Source organism: Acartia tonsa, chromosome 14 (assembly GCF_053477335.1).
Source record: "Acartia tonsa isolate MP-2025a chromosome 14, ASM5347733v1, whole genome shotgun sequence".
NCBI lineage: Eukaryota > Metazoa > Arthropoda > Copepoda > Calanoida > Acartiidae > Acartia > Acartia tonsa.
The window spans coordinates 3,914,567-3,932,657 of NC_137273.1; the positions used below are offsets into that span (position 1 = coordinate 3,914,567).

Below are 18,091 nucleotides of genomic sequence, written 5' to 3' on the forward strand. Positions count from 1 at the left end.
CTCTCCTCTAGGCTAACTTCCATAGGCGTTGGACAGTCTCGAGCTCGGTGGCCTCTCCCCTGGCAGCGGTAGCAGCGGCCTGGAACCTTGTCATCTGGAGCGACCTTCCCCATCTGGTGGAGACCCGGAGCCAAGGAGCCAATCTCCATTGGCTCCGACTCGTCATATTGGGGCAACTGGATGCAGGCAGATCCAGTCAGCCCGTCGGTCGAGTCCACTAAGCACACACCCTCCTTCAGTTGCTTAGTAACCATGGTCACGGTGAACATGGCCTTGCGAGTGTACTCAGGTACACTCGCAATTTCATGGTTCATCATGAGGCGTTTTACATTGGCGTTACGAATTCCACGGTTTAATTCGTCCACCAACAATTCAAGATCCTCATGATTGTAGGCGTCCCTATACAAGGCGCACTTTGTTGATATGTACGCCTGTATAGGTTCTGTCGAGTGTTGCTTGTAGTCCCTAAACGCTTGTTTAAGCGTTTGGGACTCAAAAGCAGGACGAAATAACAATTCACACTCGGTCTTGACCTGCTCGTAGGTCAAGGCTTGGCCTGCCTCGCCAAACAGATGGGACGCCATTTCCGCCGCTTGCCCTACCAATGACAGTAGTAGGGCGTTGCGGCGGTTGAGGGAATCATGAGGTGGCACGCGGTAAGCCGCCCATGACATTTCCAGTCGGCGGATATGTGCCGACCAGGACTGCTTGGGCGGCCCTCTATACTCCGGCAGATTGCTCAACATCAGCTTGCGGTACTCGGCTGGTGCCGGCTGAGGGTCATCCTGGAGCCATCCTGGGGCTTGGTCACCTCCTGGGACTTGATGCTGGTCCATTGGGTCAACGGTGAAACGGCGGGCACAAAGTTATACAGGAATACAATGAATGGGTTGTCACTTGAGGCTTCCTAGCCTAACAGCCAACACTGTTTGTATCACTAGGTTGGGAGTTTTAGTTGCAAAGGTATAACTTAGCTGTACTTATCAATGGTTAGATGTTGAGGTAGATAGATGTTGAGGTAGATAGATGTTGAGGGTCTGAACTGCTGTCAGGAACTGATTGGGTTTTCCCTTATCACACTAGAGCTAGGAGGAAAGAAACTTGCAATTCTTTATTTGCTAAAAATACCCCTGTTAGATGCTATGGAGTAGCTCTGCTCTGGTGTGAAGGTGTGTGTGTGTGTGTGTGTGTGTGTACGTGGAATCTTCTGTCCTTGTAACGCGCGTTCGCGCCGTCAAATCCGCGCACACGGGGAAAACGCGCTCTCACCCCTCAGCTCGCTCCCTCATTGGTCCGTTTCGTCCGTTGGATTTATGATGTTTTCCGCACTTTGTTGCGCTACCCGTGAATGGCGCTCTGTATATCCGATCGCTAGCTCCACACTACAGACGGACTTGGCCTAGTGTGGGTAGGAAGGGGGAAGCGCGTGAGGGGACGGGGGTAACTCCGTCCGTTCCCACTGTGAGGGAGGGGGTAACTGTGTGTTGGTGTAATGGGGCCTCTGCTTCTTAATCTCAGGCTTATCTGTTATATAACCCTGATTGTATTTGTCTTCAAATGGAAAGGGGCCCCCTCCCCTTCCCTTGGAATAAAGGGTGTATTTGTTATTGTGCTGTGGGCTTGAAATTGTTTTGATTATATTACATCTAACTTTTATTGCTGTCCTTATCACAATTACATAACAGATTTGTTGACCAACTCTGTTCTATTTTTAGCTGTTATCACAATAAACAGTAATCCAAGCCTGTTCTATTCTTAGATTTATCACAACACAACAATTTGTTTGCCAAGCTTTGCTCATAAATCTATTGTTTGGTCATCACATTGGGGTGGTAATCCCTGCAAATGTGATATAATATCTGTCTTCTAGATGGGTGGCTGCGTTGTAGCTTCTCAGGATACTCGGGGTTGACGTAGTTTTTCTCTGTTCTGGTGCACTACACCCGTATGTTAGCTCGCAGCTTGCAGCTATGTGGCATGTTTCAGCCTATCGGCGGCAGGGAATGTCCCGTCCTGCTAGCGCCACTGGTTCGGATCCTGCTATTTCTTGCAGTAAAGTTGGCCTATTTTCAGCCGTCTACACGTATTTGGCTTGTTTCAGCCGGTCCGCAGGCCTGTTTCAGCCCTTTTGGCGCTCAATTCTCCGTTAGATATCAGCGCTGCTCGCGGTTATTCGTCAGATTTCGCTGTTTTGCTTCCACAACTGCCGGATGCAGAGTTAAACTTTGCTGTCCAGGGTGGGTAATTCAGGTTGCTTGCGTCAGTTTTGCCAGATTCACTGCTGGGAGTACCTTAGCCTCAGATGCGCGTCTGCTCTACACTTGTGGTTCGCCGTAATCTCACACAGCTGTCACCAAAGTTGTGGTATCCGCCGAGGATCAGTGGCAGACACCGGAGTTCAATTAGATTACGGCAGTGTGACAGACGTGGACACCTTACTATAGAGAAGCTACGCTTCTCTAGCTTTCACTAGATAATGATCAACATCTACTTTTAGTTGTCACTTTATTGAAGGCTTAAGATATACTGGAGTTATATACAACAAACAATAATTACATGGATAGGAATAAATAATCATAACATAAAAGCATAAAAAATATATGTACAATGGTCAGTTTGGGCAATAATGATTCCCCCATCCCTGGGAAGGGTGGGGGAGAATTAAGAATACAGTTAGCCATAATAAACATGACAGATTCAAATCATTAATTCTAAGCGTAGGGAGGGGGTCACTAGACCCCTTCCCCAGGACTCGGGGGAGGGCCATTGACCCTCCACCGAACCCCAGATCAGGGGTGCCATAGACATGGCTCACGGTTGCCGAATACCACATAATAATGTCAAAAATGACACTATGGCAATAAATAACACAAATTTTTTATTCAGTTGATACAAAAAAGTATTTTATAAACATTAACTATCATTCGTCTTTGAGTTTTTATCAAATCTTCATACACGAACCAATAATTCTAATCTACAGATCTGGATATTTTGTTTATTGTAGTTTGGATACATTTATTGTTAATGAAATGCAAAAATGTTTAATAGTCACTGTGAGAAGCTCTAATTAATAGAGACTCAAGAAAATCTTACTTAACCTAACCGAATAAGATGGTAAATGTCCCTCCGCAGATTATAACGTCATACGATATAATAGCCAATGAGAGGCCAGTATACACTGTAATTGACCAATAGTAGAATTTATGCTGGCCTCTCATTGGTTATACTATCGTATGACGTCATAATATGTGGAGGGACTTTTACAATCTTGTAACCGAACCTAAGATAAAGCCATCACTATATATTTTTTTCCTAGCATTTTTAATGATTGAGGTTGGGGGGGGAGGGTGGCTTATGTACTCCATTAACGTTTGAAGAGATATTGCTAATTTATTTGAGTGATACTTTAATATCCTACTTTAATTGATGTAAAATATACGTGGATATTATGACAGAGAAAAATTGTCTTCCATTCACCTCGCTATCATGGAGCTCATTTAATGGTCAGTTTGTGCATCCTGTAGGTGGAGAGGGTATGGGATAAAGCAGATGGAAGGGGGATTTCGTTATTTTAGCCCGCTGCAAGTTTCATGAAAATCTGGTGTAACATCTAAGTAATAATATATCTATTCCTACTTTAGTTTTGCAAATCAGCAAACTGAATTGGTCACCAATACAAGGATAAAAACGTCCATAGTGTATTAGAAAAATCCTTATACTAAAGTATCAGGATGTCTGTCTGTTTGTCTATGTGTTTGCATGTTTGTACCAAAGGATCTCGCTAACCGCAAACCGATCGGGTTCTCCTGAACAGGGTAGCTTCTCATAGGTCCCGGGAAGGTTTATAACTATTTTTGGGGAGGGTACCATCACCCTCCCAAGAGAAATTATCGAATTTTTTACGCAAGAGACTTAACTCAACATAGGGTATCGTAGATACTTGAACCAAAAACCAAACATTTAAAGTGCTATTAGAGGCCTCTAGGGGCGTATCCGCTAGTAATTTGATAAATTGACAAATGAATTACAATATCAGCTAAAATAAAAACCTAAACACTATTGGGGGAAATTAACAAATAAAATAAACAAGCAGAAATTTTTTGCTATAGATGTTTTTTTATGGGAGACAAGGTAATGACAAGTAAGAAATTTTTTTTAAAGTCTTCAAATAACGCCATTATGAATTAATTTTGCGTTCCATAGTATGAAAAACTGACATAAGTACGCAATTTTATAATAATTTTACATTAGCTTTGCTACAAACAATCAAAATAAATAAAGACCATATGAAATTTTAAAATAAGAGTTTTACAGCAATTTATGGTAATTAAAAACTATTCATTACAAGTAATGGATAAACTTAGATACTAAAGTAGATAAATTTATGTATTTTATGTCCATTAATATTTTGCAAACAGTACATTACTATAATTATCATTAGTTTCATATAAGGAATATCCTTCAAAAATAGCTCTAAGCCTGCCCAGTAATGAAATTTCCCTGAAAATACACACAAAATAAATCCAACTAATTGCATATCTATAATACAAAGTAGAACGATGTCTGTCTGTCTGTCTGTTTGTTTGTCTGTTTGTAGCGAAGGATATCGCTAACCGCTGAACCGATCGGGTTCTCCTTTACAGGGTAGCTTCTCATAGGTCCCAGGAAGATTTATAACTATTTTCTTGGGGGGTGGGACACCCCTAACCCCCCAAAAAATGAAAAATCCCCCCCCCCCAAAAAAAAAAATAAGTAGGATAAATTATTACCACAGAACTTAATTCTAGCTACCACAGGATTCTTATTTCAGCGGTTCCTGTTAACCCATAATAAACATAACCTAAAAGAAACATGAAAATACGTTAGTTCCCCTCGAAAAAATCTTTGTGATCCATAAGCTATAAGAGGGAAACCGCCAAATTAACCCTTCTCAGTAATTGATATTTTAACATGAATACAGACAAAAAAGACATCCCTATTTTTTATTTCCTATGTCTTTTTTGCTAATTCATTTTCATGATATTTATAGAACAACGGGATGATTGTAAAATCCCTATAAACTACAATTGATAGATTATAACCCCCCCCCCCTCAAGGATTTAAAAAAAACATGATTTTGGGCCCAACCTTTCTTTAAAGTATCTCAAATGAAAAATAGTAAATAAACAATATTCATAAGCTAAGCATATCATCAAATTAACATCATAAACATTTCTAATCGTTCGAGGTATCATAAACTAAGAACAATTCTTTCTTGGCTTAATAAACTTCAAGTATAAAATGGACTTTCTTTCAAAGGCTATAAAGAGTTATATAGTCTACGCTTGCAAAATCATACTTTATTGATAGATAAAATTTATTGAAAATGTAAACTTTATAGGACGGTTTTAACTCTCCTTGTTTTACATTTAGAGTTGTCTTTGCTTTTTAAAGGTAGAAAGTGTACGGTATTGGTACTCTACTATCGAACTGAGAGATATTGCCATAATGACATGGATTCATTAGAATTACATCATTGAAGTTCATCTTATAATTAATTAAATAAGATAAAAAGTGGAGGAGGGATTTTTGAGATGACATCTCGTAATTGATATCTTTGCATCGACATTTTTTAATATATAGACTTAATATAAAGGGTTAAAGGCATAATTCAAACTAGATATATTTCCATATTATTATGAACGGAGAGACAGACTAACAAATTATCTAAATTAGTCAGTATAATCGACTAAAATTTATTTTTATTTTTTTATTTTAAAGTTTTGTCATAAAATTAATTTTTGTAATCTTGATTGAAAATAAAATAACAGTAAAAAAACATTAAAATTAAATGATAAAAATTATATAAAAATTGCATGTTAACATAATAAAGGAACTACATTTTTTATTGCAGTTACAAAACCGAACAAGGACTATCATTTCCACGTATCAATGAGTATCCTTAAAATTTACTTGGTCTGTCGGTCTGTAACTGTCGGTCATGCATAAAAAACATAAATGTTTTTTCATAAAGGTTTCGTGATTTATTGCATATTTTCTTTCTTTCTTTTTTATATCAACAGAACATCTTCTCTAAAATTAAATCTGTCCTTTTGTCCATCGTTAACTTTTTGTTTGTGCTTTGCTACTAATGGATGTTGTCACCCTCGTTGACTGTTAAAACTATTGTAGGTAAAATAAATTAATTTTGGAGAAAAACCGTCAATGTTTTATTTGCTAACTTAAATTTGTATATTCATATTTTAAAACTGTACATTCTTTTTGATTGACGAACAAACTAAATAAAGAGTAGGTATCCTTATAAATACTATTATTTTAAAATTAGGAAGCTAAATAGTATGCATAAAAGTGTTTCTTCTTATTCACAAAAAAATGTCAACCATCCACTTTAGTTTTTGTCCAATTTAAATTAACAGAATAAGTAACAAAAAAATGAGAGGGGGATTTTACGGATAATTTTTCTTTATAGGAAGGATCTTTCCATCCTCAAAGTAGTGATAAACCTTTTTGAACCTATAAGAAGCTTCACTGCAAATGAGAACCAAATCGGTTCAGTGGTTATGAGAAAACACTGCAAATAACCATAACATTTCAGGGAATACTGGATATACTAATAGAATATAAATCAACATTTCACCAAATTAAATGTGATCCATAGCCACTACTAAATATTGGGGAAATAAAAGGGTTGTAGAACAATTTTCCATGGTCCTGCTTCTCCCTGATAAAATATAATAATAATAACTAGTGAAGCAAAAATTATAATTATTATTTAATTTGGAACATTAATTCAAATGAAGGGACAATACTATAAAAGTAACAGGATGTCTTTCGGTATGTATGTTTGTCCAGTTAGGTCTCGTTAACGGCGTATCTTAATGTGTTATAGTTTACTTGCAGCTACGGCCCTAGTAAATAAAGGCTCTGGATTAGAAAGGACAGGGAGAGACTAAAAAAATAGCTTAAAACTTTCCCAAGGTTTGAATCTGAAAATGAAATCGCGTATTACCATCACAGGACCTAAGTGAAGCTTGCATAAAATTGAAAATTCAATTAGTCCTGTAGTTATTGAGATCTCAAGCTGCAGACAAATCTACTACTTTATTTAATACTAGCGGCTACGCCCCTAAAGGCATCTAGTGGCACTTAAATTTTTTTTATATGTCTATGTTGCGTTTAACGTTTATGTTTCGTTGAACTCTCTTTGTTAAATCGAGAATCGTATTTTATTTTGATTTTTTGTGATTTCTCTTGAGAGGGTGGTGGTACCCTCCCCCAAAGTAGTTATAAACCTTCCCGGGACCTATGAGAATCTACCCTGTTAAGGAGAACCCGATCGGTTCAGCGGTTAGCGAGATCCTTCGGTACAAACATACAGACAAACACACATACAAACACACACAAACAGACAAACAGACATCCTGTTACTTTAGTATAAGGATGGTTGATGATAGACCTCTTTATATGAAGGGGATTGGGGGTTATAGCTTCTATTTCTAACATAATTTTATGATTTCACGTCCTTTAATTCAAAGTCCTAACCGTACATTATATTAAATTGCACATATCTTCCTATTCATTGCAGGTGCCTGACATAGCAGCAGTAGAAGTTAATTTGAGCTTTAACGTACGATTATTAAAACTTAAATTTTTTCTACTTATGTTTTCCTTTTATATCTGATTACTTATTACCAGGGAGAGAGGGTACAATGGACTGTAAATTATAATGTTCTTCAAAGTTTCAAAACTCACTTTAAAACTTTGGATACTTTTGTTAAATATTGATTGGCTTGTTTAAACTAGCAATATGCAAACTTTTCTATCCATAAGTTTAATGTACACCGTAATTGGTGGTGTATATCCATTATTCATTGTCTTATCCCTTAAGATTCCTGCTTAGTACTAATCTGAAAGGTCACCTCCCCTAAAAAAAGACCCGAAGTCTATTTTCTTCTTTAACAGTTAAGGTACCGACTGATTTACGAATATAATAAGAAATATAAATTGAAATTCTCATTTTAGAAATATTTTTTTTAAATTTAATGATTTTAGGAATCTTTAAAGATAAGACAATGAACAAATTAATATACATATACAACCCTAATAATGATATTTCTCATTCTGTAGATTTAAAAATTTAGACACTGCTAGTTTTTACCAACCAAACAAGATTTAATTAATTTCCTCAATGGTTTGTAGCCAAAAAAAGAATGTGTCTACTGTCTATTAAACATTAGGGACTAGCATGATTTACATTCCAATGTCATCTCCCTACCTGAATAAAATGGAATGTTTTTTACAATTCGGTTTAGAATACGATGAATTTTTGTTGGATACAAACCAGCAAAGAAATAACATTAATAGGAAAGATGGGATGGGGGGGGGGGAAGAGTCAACCCTCTACTTTACATTTTAGTTCAGACAGACAGATAGACACCCTGTTATTTCTATAAAAATTTAATTTTCCTAGTAAAATAAATTAACTCCGTTCATGCCCCAACTGAGTGAGCCCTAAAAAAACGAAAGTGAAAAACAATGATTTTACAACTTTTTGATCTGTTTAAAACCATGAACTTTTTATAAAGATATTTTTAAAAGCAAACTTTTCTGTACGGTTTTCTTGCAACTTTAACTATTACTAGCATCTAAGCCCCTAGAGGCCTCTAGGGGCACTTGGGGAGGGGAGAATTGTCTTTTTTTCTAGGGACGATTTCTCTTGAGAGCTTACTGGTATCCTTACAAAAAATATTTATAGACCTTAGGAACCTTTGAGAAGCTACCCTGTAAAGAAGAACCATATCGATTCAGCGGTTAGCAAGATCCTTCAGTACAGGCAGAAAGACACACACACAGACGGACATCTTGTTACTTATTCGTTCAAAATATTTAAAATAAATTTCTATTTCTGTGATTAGATGACCTTAAGACATATTATGACCGACTTATACTGAGTAATAACTGTCCATATACAGTCAATCTTAAATTTTATCTTTAAGTAGCGATACTACTCTATAGTCATAGATTAAAAACTATCCATATATAGTCAGTCTTGAATTTAATCTTTTAGAAGCGATACTACTCTATAATCATAGAGTAATAACTGTCCATATACAGTCAATCTTAAATTTAATTTTTAAGTAGCGATACCACTCTATAACCATAGAGTAATAACTGTCCATATACAGTCAATCTTAAATTTTATCTTTTAGAAGCGATACTACTCTATAATCATAGAGTAATAACTGTCCATATACAGTCAATCCTAAAGGGGTAGTTTCACGAAAGACATGTAAATTTAATTTAGTGAACCGCATATTTTTTCCTGGTTAATTGGTTAAACTACATTTATATGGCATATATTCGAAAGAATTTCAATTTTCTACCATGAAGTTTTTAAAATATCAAGACTACGTGGTAGAAAATTGAAATTCTTTTAAATATATGCCATATAAATATAGTTAAACCCATTAACTAGCAGAAAATATGCGATTCACTAAATTAAGTTCAAATGCATTTCGTGAAACTACCCCTTTAATCTTTTAGTAGCAAAGCTATTCTGTAACAAAAGTATGACCGTAAAGTACCCAGAATTGTATAACCATGTTATCTTATTCGTTGGCACAAAAACTTTGGGAACTTTTATTGAATTTTATTTGTTCTATTCAAAACTTGAAGTGTCCAAACTTATCATCAAACAAAAATGTTGTCTACCTACATAAGAAGTAATTTCGTTTATCAACATTAATGTTGCATATTAATTTCTTGCTCATTGTCTATTCCCTGAAGATCCTTTCACGATAGCGTCTTCTATAGCGTTAAAGTCAAATTGGAATGCAATAATTATTCTTCACCTAATAAAATCTAAATGTTTTAGGGAGCGCCGATTTTATTTGGTTGTGCTGGGCTCGATCCTGCTATCCCTTCCACCATCAGCCATAGCCATCAGATTCATGCAGTCCAATGAATTCAGAAATCAAGGTAGATAGATAGATAGATAGCTAGATAGATAGATCCTGCTATCCCTACCCGCATCAGTCATAGCCATCAGATTCATGCAGTCCAATGAATTCAGAAATCAAGGTAGATATATAGATAGTTGGATAGATAGATAGAAAACTAGATAGCTAGATAGATAGATATATCCTGCTATCCAAACCCCCATTAGCCATAGCAATCAGATTCATGCAGCAATAGCAATTAGATTTATAGATAGATATATAGATGGATGGATGGATAGCTAGATAAAAACTAGATGAATAGATAGCTAGATGAATGGATATCTAGATAGATAGATAGATGGATGGATGGCTGGATTGATAGGTAGACTGACAGAAGGAAAGAAATATAGGTGGATAGATAGAAAGAGAAATATAAATATAGATAGTTAGAAAGGTAGATATGTAGTTGTATAGAGGAATTGCTAGATTTAATTTGAATTCTTTTGTTTGACATACTCTGCTACCATATGAATAACTTTGAACGTCTTTAGTATGATAAAGTTTGTCTTGTAGCTTCTTTGGGCGTAGCCGCTAATTAGCTAAAAGACAAACACTGACAAAAAGATCCATAAATATATATACAGTTTAAATTATCATTAATTTATCCAAAGTATATTAAACTAAAACAATGGGGAATTTTGGCTTACACATTTACAAAACAAACTCTGCAAAAAATTGTCAATATGTCGCTATAATAAGACTTCCGTATTTTTGGTAATGACACTTGGAATTTACTAAATTCTCTGTTAATTTTTTCAACATTAATGGTCCTTAGAATTTAATTATATGTCAATGATTACAACTTTATAATAAATCTAAATTTTAGGTGTTTGCGTAGCAATAGTTTTTTTAGTTTAAGGACCTAAGTAGTTCTTGAGTAGGACGAGACACTTTTGTATAGCAAATAAATTGTAAGTCGACAAGCCTTATTAAAAGCTAGTGGCTGCGCTTCTAGTATTTAGGATATAGTCTATGGCCTCTGTATTTTTAGGAAAGGGCGGGAAGAAAATAGCCTAAAACCTTTCCTGAACCTATGAGAGGCTTACCTGAAACGGAGAACTCAATAGCTTTATAGGTTTGAGTGATATAAACGAACAAACAAATCTTTTACTACTTTTTCATTTATAAAATAAAAAAAAACATAAAACCAAGACATTTAAATCGTATTTAGATATTTATTGACAATTAACTGATAAGTGTTGTACATAATAGTATTGTGATTGTGTTAAAATGATTAAATTATAAATAATAGTGTTATTACAGCAGGTCATTATATAGAGATAGATAGAGAGAGAGAAAGAGACTTATAAAAAGAAAGAAAGTTGATAATTACATATTTTTTTCTAGAAATATCTCCAGCCCAGAGCGGACTACAAACAGAAAACCCGTCCCTATCCTACAGCCCGGGCTCGAACCCGTCACCCTATGTCCAGGGGGCTTCAAACCCGTCACCCTATGACCAGGGGGATTCAAACCCATCACCCTATGGCCAGAGTTCTGACTACAGAGATCCAAGAACACAGAAACAGTACACCAGCTCAAATGCAATCAGGTATAAATATTACTATGGTATAAAATTTGAATCAACTCTTTGATTGCACAACCTTTGTATAGAAGTCCTGACTGTGCAAATGCAATAAGTTATGTCTAATAACAAGGATGACAACATCCATAAGTAGCCAAGCACAAAATATAATGGAATAGACAAACGGACAAAGTGAGTTATAGAGCATATGTTCCATAGTTCTCAGAAATAAAAAGGGAGAAAATATGCACAAAAAATCAAGGAAAATCACAGAATTTTTAAAAAATAAGGTTAATATATTTTGAAGCATGACCGACGGACAGACTCACAAACCAATGTATGCCCAGAAATCCCCATATTGCTACAGACTGACTCACGGACGAAAAGACAAAGTGAATTATAGAGTAGCTTCGCTGCAAAAATAGTTATGTACCTGATTAATACCTTCGGAGACAGTTGATAACAAAGTCCATCCCAACTGTCGTAGAAAACCAATCATTTGATTTCACTACCTTTTTGTATGAAAGTTCTAACTATGTATAGTCTCAGAACTCTTACTACTAATATCGTGCATATGATATAGCAGTAGTAGAAACAACTTTTAACTTCTACAGTTATGACGCGGCTTTTGCCAAATTTGATCCTCTTACAATAAACACAACAATAAATATTATAATTGAATTTTGTGTGTGATGTTTTCATTCACTAGGACAATTCTATCATTGTCTAACTGTTTCAGAAATAGAGGAGATGGCGAAAGAGAAGAATTTGTTCCGTTGCAGTTTCCCTCCCCTATGGAAAGGTATTCATATAGATAGATAGACAGATATACATAAATTAGTTGAATAATAGATAGAGAGATGCAAAAAAAGAAAATTATATAAATAGATAGATTTTAGACAGAGAGATAAATACATATTTTGTTAGATAGTTGGGTTAATAGATCGATAGACAAATGAACTGGTAGATAGATAAATAGGTAGACTGTCATACAAATAGATTAAAATTAAATTTGAAGGATTTTTACACTTGTACTTTAGAAGATTTTTTTTTGTTTATTATAATTTTTAAAAAATAGATATAAAGATGTAATAATAGAAATGTAGTTAGGTAGACAGACAGAAAGACTTAAAGAAAGATTATACAATAATACAAAGTTAGATTTATAGATAGATAGATAGGCAGATACATAAAAATATTAATAGATAGATAGATACAGAAAACTTCATAAAATTAATATTAAAGCATGACACAATTAAAAGATATATTTTCTTAATTATCTATTATCTAACAAATAAGAAATAAGTAACTATTTTCTTTTCAAGGTTACCTGTACGTTATTTTATGTATTTTTTTTAGGTTAAATTTAAATCTACATATGGTGGTTTCTTCTGTATTTAATAAATAGTTAAAGAGGGAGGGTGGGGGGGGGGGGGGGGTTGAAACCCACATTATTGCTTATAATTATTTTTTGAAATGTGGGGTAAAACTTTCTATCTTTTGGGTAGGCGGGGGGGAGGGGAGGAGGTTATTGGTAGCATCATCTAATATTCACCAAAAATTTAGGATGGGATTACGGTATTACCCAAACTACCCTTCCTTTTTTTTCAATGCGTATTTTCTTTGAGAACTAATTTTGTTCCATTTAAATCCTGGTAACGTGGCGCTTTCAGCCTTAAAATTACACAGTTATCCAAAGTTATTATAACCAGTAACCACGTTATCTTGTTCATTGTCTTAAAAACTTTGGGTACTTTTTTTTGATTTTTATTATTGGTTGGTTTCAAAATTAGTAGTGAACCAACAGTTTTTTAAAATTGAGAATGCTTATTGTATATTAATTTATCGTCCATTGTCCAATCCCTTAAGATCCCTTATTAAAATAAAAAAGTTGCAGCAGATTTCTTTCCCCTTGAATTCGACCTGGCTGAGTCTTACATTAATGGATGTAGAATATACGTGGATATTATGTCAGGAGAAAAATTGTCGTCAATTTTGGTTGCAATTTCCCTTCGCTTTAATTGGTCAGGACGTTTCTCCAGTGGGAGGGGAGGGGATGGGGGAGATCGTTATTTTAGCCAGCTACAGAGTTCACTTTATTATAGACATGAAAATCTGGTGTAAGATCCAAGTAATAATAAATCCAGTCTTATATTGCATATTAAAGAAGAACAACATATGTTAAAACAATAGATATGGTACTTCTAGATGGTCTAGCTGGCCAAATAATCCAATAAACCTAATAGGGAAATTGTAGCAGATAAACAGCTTTGTTTATTTTATATTTATATGTAGAATCCAAAATTACGAGCGAGGATATAATTTCCCGAAAGCTAACTTTATCTTATAAATTTTAACAATTCATAGCTAGCTTATTATATACTAGCGTTTGCGCTCCTGGGCTCTATATTCGAAGGGATATGGGAGTGTAGAAAAATAGTCTAAAACCATACCTAAACATTTTTTTTTATAAAAAGTAATATAGCCTTAAACCATCTTAGGACCTATAAATAGCCTCCCTGAAGAGGAGGACCATATTGGTTGAGCGGTTAGCGAGATCCTTCGCTACAGACAAAAAAAAAAGCTTACTGCATGATTTGTCATATGCTTTACATTATACAAGGAAAGAAATTTTACCAAGAGAGCCTTATTCTAAGAAATGCAAATAATTATAGCTGATTAGCTGATTTTCGTAACAAAATCTGCACACTTTCTAATCAATAATATAGCCAGATTGTTTTCACTTTTTTCCTATTGGCTGATTTAGAAAGTATTATCTAGTTTTTTTTATCTATTGTTCAAACTTTTAACCGGTTCCTAATATATAATATTTGTATCATAATATAACAGTAGCATAATATATTAACCAGATAATATACTGTACTTATAAAATATTCGAAATCTATGGAATCCGATTTTAGTAAACGTATTACATCATAGAAAAATGAATTCCCACACAATTAATTGACAATTATTAATTATCACATGTAAACACTGGAAACAGAATATTAGTATCTAGTTGCTTCGCCCTCAGACTCTGCAGGAGGACAAGGAGGTCATAGCCTAAAACCATCCTAGGTCATAAAGCTTTTCTTAAAAGAACAACAGATTAAAAAAAACTATAAACCATTCAATTTAAAAGTTTCAGACAAATTCATGTATCTTAATTTATTACAGAGACAGTTTTCCACGAAAAATTAAATAAAAATTATAAGAGAAGAGTAAAATTAGAATTTAAATTCCTGTTTTTATTGCCCCAGGCCAACGAACCCTATTAATCTATTTTATTTTTAGATATGACGTGAGCCACGTAATCACAGATCCAGAGAACCATCCTCTACTCAGACAGGCAACCTACTGTGGTCATTTATAATCATACTAGCGGCTACTTCCCTAGCATCTAGGGGCTCTATATTTGACTAAGATGGTCTTGAAAACAGCTTTGAACCATCCTAAGACATAAATCTTAAAATAGAATAGCCTAAACCCTATGTCAAGCTTACCTAACATAAAGAATACAATTGGTTGAAGTTATTGAGATCTTATGTTTCAATAAAAGAAACCCTTACTCTTAATGTAATAGGACGGCATATTTCCTTTTTGTCGATAACTAAGGGGAGCTGAATCTTTGTTTTACTCACAAACACCCAGGGTATTTGGTTTAAAGTACCAACTAACTGACAACCTACACTTTGATGGGACGTTCTTTATCTGGCAGTCAAGCCTAAATATTTGTAGGTCATGGTATTTTTACGCTCCTGACATAATAGCAGTAGTTACCATTTCTAAAGTTCTATATGTTGTTTTGGTACGTACGCACTCGAACCTGACACCGGTTATTCGAAATATCGCTTAAAAATTTATAAAAAATATTTAATTCTAAGTTTCTAAAATAATCATAAAACTTATTAATAAAAAGGTTTTGCAATTTTTGTTTCTTTTTAGAAGCAAATCTACTCTATAATCCTAATTGTCTGACTATCCGTTGGTAACAATCATTTTGGCGAAACAAAAAATTCTCGGTTGCTAATCGAGATAGATGTATATAATTTCATGTTAAGATTTCCTTTTACTCTATTTGACCACCTGTCCCTATGAGTTCATTTCATATTTAAGCTTTCCAAGGAATAAATATTGTCATCCTTGTAAATAGAAAAACAACAATTTTCAAAACCACTATTAACATTAATCAAAAACTTTTAATTTTGGTTTTAAGATTAAAAAACAAGAAAAATTATGTGCAATAGTAGTGCTCCTTTATTTAAATTATTTCATTAGAAAAATATTTGATAACTCACTTTGTGTGACGTCAATTTTTTGGCGAAGATTCCCTATACCAATGTATATTCAGAATATAATTTATTCAGTCAAACTACAAAAATATAGTCATGAAAACACATGTTAAACTTTCACGTGATTTTTTGCAATAAATTTATTCTTGAACATCTGCTCTTTATTTCGTTGGTTCGTATTTCCATTTAAAAATTTTACTTACGGATGTTGTCATACTTGTTATTAAAGTATTCGTACAAATTAACATTACTAAAAACTTTATTGTATGTGAATTAATGTTGTAATAAACAATCGTCATACATACACAAAAGAAGGACAAACACTATGAGTAGCTGCGCTCCTAAATATGTACATTAATGACCTTTGTGGTATATTGTTAGGATCAGAAACAACCTAAATTTGAGGGTCCTCTGAATCCAGCTTATAAAAGGTAAATACATATTTAGATAGATATGTAGATTTGTATGTGCTTTGAAATTAGATAGATAATGAATTGGCATGAAAGATATTTGAAAGACAGACAGACAGAATAACAGAAAGACATATAGATCGATAGAAAGACAGACAAAGTGACAGACAGACAGATAGCCAGACAGACAGTGGACAGACAGACAGACAGATAGACATACCGACAGACAGATTAAAAGACAGAATATAGTCAGACAGACAGACAGATTGATAGACAGACAGACAAACAGACAGACAGACAGATTGATAGACAGACAGACAGACAGACATACAGAATAACAGACAGACAAAATAATATACAAACAGATAGACAGACAAACATACTTACATACAGACAGATAGACATACAGACATATAGACAACAGACAGACAGACAGATAGAGGGAGAAACATTTATATTTTATTTTTTCAGTGAATACATCCCTACCGAATACAACTTGGCAAGTGACCTGAGAGGTTCTGGTGGCTCCAGCTACCTGGAACCTGGATCCTCCAGCAAGAGTCTGGAAGACTTGAGCCTGCAGGCAAGAACTCTTGATATTGGACTAGATGAAGATATAGAAAATGCTTTCAAAGGTAAAATTTGTGAAATTGATTAGTAATACCTGCAATCGCCATTAGAATCAATAAGATAGGTAGCGGGACAAAGTGTCTCAAAAATAAGCCATGTGACGTCATAAAAATGACGGATATTGAAGGAAACGTTTGAAAGAAACCCCCTAAAAAAGAGATTAATAATTACTAATTTTTATGACGTCACATGGCTAATCTTTGAGACACTTTGTCCCGCTACAATAATTCCTTATTGTCATAGGAATCCTAATGTAAAGATCAAATCAATAGGACTATTCTAACATTTCTATAATGCGCTCAAAGCTATCCTTTTCTAAGATAATAATGGACACAAAATAAAAATGTAAAATAATTTGAAAATGAAATAATTTTATTAAGGACGAGATATAGAGCCTTACCATAAGAATATGAAGGCAGAGGAGCCGTTAGAAAGATTCAATGATCAAGGTAAGTTTTTCAGGAACAATCTTTCTCCTTAGCAAATGTTGGGGGGGAAAGGATTACATATTAATTTAATTTTCAGTATCCTTTCCCTGCCTGAAATTTTCTGTTACTTTATAATAGCAAAGCTTACAGTTTTTATTTGTCGGAAAATTTACTTGACTTAATATGATGAAGAACAAATACATTGTAGTTTTTAAAAACATAAACTTTTTATCATTTTTTAAAGTAAGGTAATAACGGGCTTTTCTCCACATAGGCTTAAAAAATGAAAGTGAGAGAGTGCATGTTGTGTGTTAATGAACTAGTTGGTTTAATAAAAATTATGATATTTATTTTATTGTCACTCTTATCTTATATGTTTGTGAAATAAAAACTTCGCTTCCTTTGCATTATAACCTTCTTGTTTTATTTTTTAGACCCTACAGTTGAGAATAAGGAAAGAGACATTGAAATCTATGAAAAGCCAATAGGTAATAGATTTTGTTACAGAGATCGAATCTACTGACACACAGAAAACTGTCCCGAATTTGTATTAATTTTGAGGAACAAGACTCCAGTGACGTCATATTTTTCTTTCCCGAAAAAGGGAAGGGGGGAAGAAAATCTCTTCAAAAGAGATGGGGAAAACCCCCTTTTCTCCCATCTCTTTTTTCTTCCCCCTTCCCTTTTTTTTCTTTCCCCCTTCCCTTTTTCGGGAAAGAAAAATATGACGTAACTGGAGTCTTGTTCCTCAAAACTAATACAAATTCGGGACAGTTTTCTGTGTGTCGAATCTACTCTACACGATATT

General features: G+C 34.4%; 1 protein-coding gene across 1 annotated transcript in view; it reads left to right on the plus strand.

Moving 5' to 3' along the window:
- LOC145306374 (uncharacterized) overlaps positions 1-18,091 on the plus strand; it is a 34,194-nt gene that overhangs the window by 9,895 nt on the left and 6,208 nt on the right. The window contains exons 2-9 of the mRNA XM_080148468.1: positions 9,875-9,978; positions 11,346-11,550; positions 12,263-12,325; positions 14,818-14,872; positions 16,197-16,246; positions 16,697-16,860; positions 17,236-17,304; positions 17,718-17,771. Of these exons, the coding sequence (XP_080004594.1) occupies positions 9,875-9,978; positions 11,346-11,550; positions 12,263-12,325; positions 14,818-14,872; positions 16,197-16,246; positions 16,697-16,860; positions 17,236-17,304; positions 17,718-17,771 (764 nt within the window). The remainder of the gene's footprint in view (positions 1-9,874; positions 9,979-11,345; positions 11,551-12,262; positions 12,326-14,817; positions 14,873-16,196; positions 16,247-16,696; positions 16,861-17,235; positions 17,305-17,717; positions 17,772-18,091) is intronic.